Consider the following 7,445-nt stretch of genomic DNA (forward strand, 5'->3'; position numbering starts at 1 on the left):
CGTCTTGACATGCTCTCCACCAGTCTTTCACATTGATGTTGGGTGACTTTATGCCACTCCTGGTGCAAAAATTCAAGCAGCTCGGCTTTGTTTGATGGCTTGATGACCATCCATCTTGCTCTTGATCACATTCCAGAGGTTTTCAATGGGGTTCAGGTCTGGAGATTGGGCTGGCCATGACAGGGTCTTGATCTGCTGGTCCTCCATCCACACCTTGATTGACCTGGCTCAATCCTCAGAGTTGGGGAACATTGTCAGAGCAGAAGGAAGCAAGTTTTCTTCCAGGACAACCTTGGCTTGATTCACGTATCCTTCACAAAGACAAATCTGCCTGATTCCAGCCTTGCTGAAGCACCCCCAGATCATTACCAATCCTCCACCACATTTCACAGTGGGTGTGAGACACTGTGGCTTGTAGGCCTCTCCAGGTCTCTGTCTAACCATTAGACGATGACCTTACTCCAGTCTAGGGTTGGCGAGCCGGAGCGGAGCTGGAGCTGGCATTGCTGGAGTTTCAGACTTCAGGCAGTCATTGACTGTAAAATAATTTGCAACCAAGTATTGAATATTACTAATTCATGTTAGTTCGTCCAATTACTTTTGAGCCCCTAAAATTGAGGGGACCACATATTAAAATGGGTGTAATTCCTACACCGTTCACCCGATTTGGATGTATCTACCCTCAAATTAAAGATGCAATCTCGAATGTTTCCTTTCAAATCCATTGTGGTGGCGTACAGAGCCAAAATGATGACAATTGTGTCACTGTCCAAATATTTATGGACCTAATGTGTATAAAGACAATTACAAGACATAAAGAAAACCAGGATTTGTAATGTCCAGCAATTTTAAGCCTCTTCCTCTTTCAAATGTGTGTGTTAGGCAAATGACTCGATTAAGACTGTAAAATATTGAAATATGTGTCGGGGAAACAAATATTGCAGGCCACGTTTATTTTTATTTCTTCACACGCCCTTGGTTTGCATGCCGTGACGCGCCGTGGAAGCGGCCCAGCGCGGCGGACAGACCTGCGCAGGTCCGCACAATCCCAGCGCTCCCATTGGTGGAGCAGCGCAGACCTGCGCACATCTGCGCAGCACGAACGCGACCTGCCGTCACGGGAGGGACGAGAAGTGAGGAAGTGGGCGAAGCGAGAGACGAGAGCCGCCATAAATGGAGAGAAGTTGCGGATCGTCCACTATGTCAGGTCTGTGGTCCTAACCGCGCTGCGCGTCCGAGTCCCGTCTCTTGTGCGCAAACAGGGCGATATTGCGCTGAAGCCGCTTTCACGGGCGGCGGCGCTGCGGACGCAGGACTTGTTGCTGTAAATGCGCCCTCAGCTGCGCGCTGAACTGTCCGGCACTTCTTTCACCCGTTTAATGGGAGCAGCTGCTCCAGAGTGACTGGTCAAGTGGGAAGGGTTGCTGCCTTGGTCTGGTTCTCTGATTGTGCGAAAATAGTGCGCAAAATGGGAGAAATAGATGCGTCAGTTTGAGAGCAGGAGGAAACAAACTTGCAGTAATTCGTATTGTTTGAAAGTCCATATGGTTAATGGGCTAGCAACTGTGAGTGCACTTGAAACTGTAATGTATGCAGCCGTAATTTGAATAGTAATTCCCTGCATATAAATACAGCATGTTAATAAAATGGACTCGTCACTTGAATGTGTCGACATTATGCAGCTTCAGCCGCAATGAGTCCGGAGTGACTCGCAATGAAGGCGTCTGTCTTTTGAGGAGAAAACAGTGGAACAAGTTCAACTAACCAACACACACATACGATCGGTTATTTGAACTGCCTGTAAAGCATGGACACAGACTGTTGATACGCACTTTGCATCTGTATGAAATATTGCAATTCAAATGGCAGCTGCTCATAAGCAGGAACATGTTTTAATATGATAACAAATGTGACCCAACTCGTTTCCTAAATGATGGCTGGTTTACACAACATGCAGGTGTATGGAGGCTCAAACGCCAAACACGGCTGACATTAAAACTGTTGGACAGTCATTCCCCAAAACAAATGAAGGGACAACAAGAGATGATAAACCCAGAGGAGGATTAGCCCCCTATAAAAGCGCTATTAACAGCTGTGCCATGTCTAGGTCTGTTTACTTACCTAATTGAAAGTGTTAAACTGGTGATATTATATTATCAATCAGGAAAAGTAAGTTATATAATGTGTATATATATATATATATATATATATATACACACACACATATTATTGTGTTACTATCCTTCTGATTGGCAGACAGCTACCATGATCAGCTGGTCCAGGACTGCCAGTTTCTGAGGTGTGACAAGAGGCTCAACACAGAGTTGGTTGACAAACTGGTTCTGCAGCTGAACCGAATTTACCCTCAAATCCTGAGTGACAAGGAGGCGCACAAGGTAAGACGCCTCCCTTTTGCTCCGTTTTAAGAGCCTGCTTGGTTTCCCCTGAAGGTCTTGGACCAACACTAGCTCTGCTGTGCTCCCTAGTTCAGGAACCTGAAAGTCCCCACGGGTGTCCGACTGGCCGAGCTCCTGGGTCACCTGACGCAGAAAGGCGAGGAGGCCTGTCACGAACTCTACAGAGCTCTACAGATCCACGCGGAGGACGTCTACCTCGGCCTCCCCAGCAGAAGGAGAAAGAGGGGTAAGTTTGCCCGGCAAACATGTTCACTTCAGCCGTCTCGAGAGCTGCTGTGTTCCTTAACGCCTGGAATATTGGCCTACTTTGAATTCCTGATTTCTGCACCATATCGAGGTAACGAATGATGGCCGGGCTTGCATGTCCTTAATTCTGACCTTATTGATAGTAGAGAATAGCGGATATATATTTTGGATTTATCAAACTGTGATCTATGCATTTTCATTGATTCATATTTCATTCTGCATCCCATAGCAGCTGTTCTGATCAGTGGCCTTTAGAGCCGAAGATTAACTTGAATTGTGATGATCCTGTCAAGTTTCATTTCCTGAATGTAAAGCAGACACTGTGTGTGTGGAATCTGTGTCAAAAGTGTCACATAATGATACTTTACAAGGTGGAAGATCCGTGTTGCTACACTATTAGTATGCGTAGTGTACCTTATTTTAACCAGCAGTAGACAGTCACTCATCTTGCACTGGACGTAGTGGCAGATGTTAACATAGACTGATTTACTGCCACTTTGCTCTGTGTTTTTTGCAGTGCAACTAACCATTTACAACTTTTATTCCCAGAAACACCCGAACCTAACGGAACTAACATTCATCCAGACCTCAGGGAGAGATTTGTTCTTAATGACAGGGGTAAATCAAACCACATAATCATACTAGTAACCTTAAGTTTGACAAATGTTTGCAGTTGTCTGTTTCTAAACCCAGTCACACACATGATATTGCTCTTCTTTGCTATTTATTTGTTGCTAATATTATGAACACAATCCTTTAGGACCCCTCCGATAATGTAGAGGCTCGATAGAGTCGTCCAGGCCTTTTACACGCACTCAGTCTTGGTTTTATCACTTATTTTCATTTGGACGCATCCTGTTAAAAGGACAGTGAACCAAGACAGACTAATGGTGCAAACTAGACTTATTTAAACAAAATTGAGCATTTTTATAATGGGTCCTGGGATACCACACTTCTTACTTTTTCTCAATTTTAAACCGGGAGATGGATGCCCGAGATCTGATGCATAATTGAGAAAAAAAAAAAGCCAAGTAAACAAAAATCTTTAAATTATAGTGAATCTGGTGACGCAGGCAGCGCGCCATTCATGTTCAGCAGTCGTGTTTGATTTGGCCACTTGGCAGTGCTATAGATTTCCCGTAATGGGGAGCTGATTAACGGGGGCTCTGTGATCGCTGGTCTGCGGCGGTCCTGTCGCTGTGTCCCCGGGGGTCTCCTGCAGTTTAATTACTTCACATCTCCCCCAGTTGGCACAGGGAAATTAATTCACAAATCAAGGAAAGAAAAACACGCTAGTAAATCCACACTCTACGGTAGTTCCTGTGAGAACGTGAGATAAATTAAGCATGTAATTGAATGAAGCTCGTTACACGTCTCCATGCTGCTCAAGGCTGTCCGCGCTTGTATGACTGGTTTTGTGTCTTCTGTGAGGATCTGCAACAGTCACGTTGTTTTCCTTTCAGGTCCGTTTTTCTTCATCAGTTGCTTCAGCGTTGCGGTCGGGATCGCCTTTCTATATTATTATGGTGCAGGTGAGTCACTGCCTCCTTTTCAGTTTTGTTCAGGGAATTCAGGTCACAAAATATGTGTCAGTGGAACATTTTTCTTTTCTCCCCGTTTTAATTTGTTATATACAGAAGATAATTTATTTTTAACACATAATACCAATTCAGTATGAAGTTTGTGATGTACAGTGGCTCTCAAATGTATTCACCCCCTTGGACTTTTCCACATGCCATTGTGTTACAACATGAAATCAGAATGGATTTAATCAGGAGTTTTTGCCACTGATCAACACAGAAAATGTCCGTAATGTCAAAGTGAAAAATTTAATCTGCTAATTGTTCTAAATTAATTACAAATACAAAACAGATAATAATTGAAGTAATCACAAAAGTGGCCTTTATGGGAGAGAAAATAACGCACATCAAATCTCAGCTAAAGTTTGCCAGAAGGCATGTGGGAAACTCTGAGACCAAGTGGAGGAAGATTTTATGGTCTGATGAGACCAAAATAGAGCTTTTTGGCCTCAACGCTAAGCGCTACGTTTGGTGCAAACCTAACACCACAGAACACCATCCCTACCCTGAAGCATAGTGGTGTCTGAGCTATGGCGATGCTACTCTGCGTCAGGGCTTGGAAATCTTGTAAAGATAGAGGGGAAAATGGATGCAGCAAAGTACAGAGAAATCTTTGAAGAAAACCTGCTGAAGCCTGCAAGAGACCTGGGACTGGAGTGGCTTAACTGGCTTTAACCAGTCACTTTAAAATCCCAGACCTCAATCCAATTGAGAATATGTGGAAAGAGTTGAAAATTGCTGTTCACCAAAGGTCCCCATCCAACTTCATGGAGTATAAGAATTTTGCAAAGAAGAATGGGCAAAAATTGCTGTGTGCAGATGTGCAAAGCTGGTAGAGACTTAAACACAGAGACTCATGGCTGTAATTGCTGCCAAAGGTGCCTCTACCAAATATTGACTGTAGGGGGTGAATACTTATACATTCTTATACATTACTTATACATTATACATTTTCTGTTTTGTATTTGTAATTAATTTAGAACAGTGGTTCTCAAACCTGTCCTGGAGTACCATCTACCCTGCTGGTTTTTGTTCCAACCAGCTCTCAATTACTTAATTGAACCCTTAATTGAACTAATCATTTCCTAAATCAGAGCCTTTTAATTATTTTTAACAGTAGGGGTTTTAAGTTAAGTATACATTTGTATAAAGAAAATATTAAGGAGCCAACATTTTATCAGTTACACAATTTGACAGTCAAATGTATTCAAATTACTTAAATTAACGGTTCAGTTAAGTAATTAAGAGCTCAGTTGGAACAAAAACCAGCAGGGCAGGTGGTACTCCAGGACAGGTTTGAGAACCACTGATTTAGAACAATTAGCAGATTAAATTTTTCACTTTGACATTACGGACATTTTCTGTGTTGATCAGTGGCAAAAACTCCTGATTAAATCCATTCTGATTTAATGTTGTAACACAATGACAAGTGGAAAAGTCCAAGGGGGTGAATACTTTTGTTTTTGGTTTTATGTAATGCGTTGTATGTGATTGTTTTTGCTCAGGCGTTGCTCCTTTGTTTTTCAGAGAGTAAAGCTCTTGGAGAAGCCAAGAAGATACTTGGATTCTCTGCTCTAGGACTGGGCAGACGGGCTAAAGCAGTATTGATATCTTACGCCGAGGACTAGAGATCGCTAAAGCCCCCTGCCAAAGCTTTGTGCCAAAATCAGCACAGGACAAGAAAGATAATGTTACCAAAAAAGTGCATCAGTAGGAAATGTTGCTTTTTTATGCATGTGTATAATATGTATATATATTTTAATGATCTATTATAACTGTAATATTATATCCATATTCCTACCCCAAGAGGCCTTTTAAAATAATATTTATGAAATATTGCTATACTCTTCATAAGAGTATGAATGACCTGTCATGGCTATTGAAATGTAAACCCCTAAACCTCAAGGGCTATATTCGCTAAACTTTAGTGCAGGATGGAAATGAGTTCAATCTGAAAAGGGAATTGGAAGATGCAAATGTTAAGTACAGGTTCAAGACTTGCACACTATTAAGAGCACTGACATATTTATTAATACGGCAGCTTTAGTCTGGTTGAGAAAGTCACTCGGCAAACTGCTAAGTGGATTAGGGAAAGTGTTCAGTAACCTGTCTGAGACAAAATGACGTTTTAGAGGGAAGGTAATAGGTTTGAAACGTAGTTATTTTCAGTACGGTAGAACTCTACTTGAAGCCATGAGCTACCTATGATCAGGCTCTACAGTATTGTGTATGCCTCAGGGTATATCTCTTGATAAGCAAAATTGCATTCAGTCGTCAAGCGGTTCATCCCAAAGACAGAAGATCGATTGTCTGTTGAGACACCAGCTGTGGTGCTTAAAATGTATTGGTCTACATTCTTGTCATTGGCCATCTGAGTGTCTGCACAGTCCGGGGGAAGAGGCTCGTGAGTGGCTGCCTGCGAATGACGCAGATTGCACTTACTCTTCATCTGTGCCATGTTTGAAATGTTACTTTCCTGTTTTAATATAAAAATACATGTCTCTTGCAACAACACAGTGCTTAGTCTATCAGCCCTGGACAAATTGGGGATCCTATACTCTCATTCCTTTCATTTTTGTTTCAGGGTTCAAGTTTGCTTGCTGTTCAATGTGTGTTCCTTTGTTTTGATGCATTGTGCTCATATGTTTGGTGCTCATATATATTACGTCAGGTAGAGTAACCAGGGCCTCATTCACAGAGACTTAATGTGGAGTTTATGGAGCCTGTTACTCAAGCGTTTCTCTCTTAGAGAGAATAAAATGCACTCTTTCTGTATTGAAACTAAGCAAGACACTCCTATGCAATGTTGTTGGTCAGCATCTGAAAAGATTATTAAGCATCTGAATTATTTCAACATCGAGAGGTAAAACTTTGTATTTTATTTGTTTTTTAAAATAAAATATCTATTTCCAGATCAATTATACTGAACAGATCTGTTTGTAATCAAGGATTAATCTGGAAGACTCAATTAATAATAATTATGGAAGGTTTTCTCGCCTTGTTTTCTATATTTGTAATTTCTTTGTGGTGATATAAACATTATATATTCATAGAAATGACTTTTGTTTTCTGTTACAATAGAGGTCTGGTTTATTAATTAACCATACACAACTGGAATTGGTGAAATATTTTAAAGATAATAACATACAATATATTGCATCTAAGGGTCTGAGATTAATTTGTGACTTCAGATAAACAAACA

The 7,445-nt window shown here is 41.5% G+C and overlaps 1 protein-coding gene across 2 annotated transcripts; it reads left to right on the forward strand.

Annotated features, from left to right (window-relative positions):
* Positions 1 to 1,049: 1,049 nt before the first annotated feature.
* On the forward strand, positions 1,050 to 7,124 carry LOC136732441 (caspase recruitment domain-containing protein 19-like). Of its 2 annotated transcripts, XM_066697760.1 has the most exons (6): positions 1,055 to 1,207; positions 2,257 to 2,396; positions 2,487 to 2,643; positions 3,213 to 3,281; positions 4,127 to 4,195; positions 5,771 to 7,124. In XM_066697760.1, exons 1-6 carry the CDS (start codon positions 1,174 to 1,176, stop codon positions 5,869 to 5,871), a joined length of 570 nt encoding a protein of 189 aa, XP_066553857.1. In that variant the 5' UTR covers positions 1,055 to 1,173; the 3' UTR covers positions 5,872 to 7,124. The 2 variants fall into 2 exon arrangements, with proteins under 2 accessions (XP_066553858.1, XP_066553857.1); XM_066697761.1 differs by lacking the exon at positions 3,213 to 3,281 and having other exon boundaries at positions 1,050 to 1,207.
* The last annotated feature ends 321 nt before the right edge of the window (positions 7,125 to 7,445 follow it).

Source organism: Amia ocellicauda, chromosome 3, assembly GCF_036373705.1.
Source record: "Amia ocellicauda isolate fAmiCal2 chromosome 3, fAmiCal2.hap1, whole genome shotgun sequence".
NCBI lineage: Eukaryota > Metazoa > Chordata > Actinopteri > Amiiformes > Amiidae > Amia > Amia ocellicauda.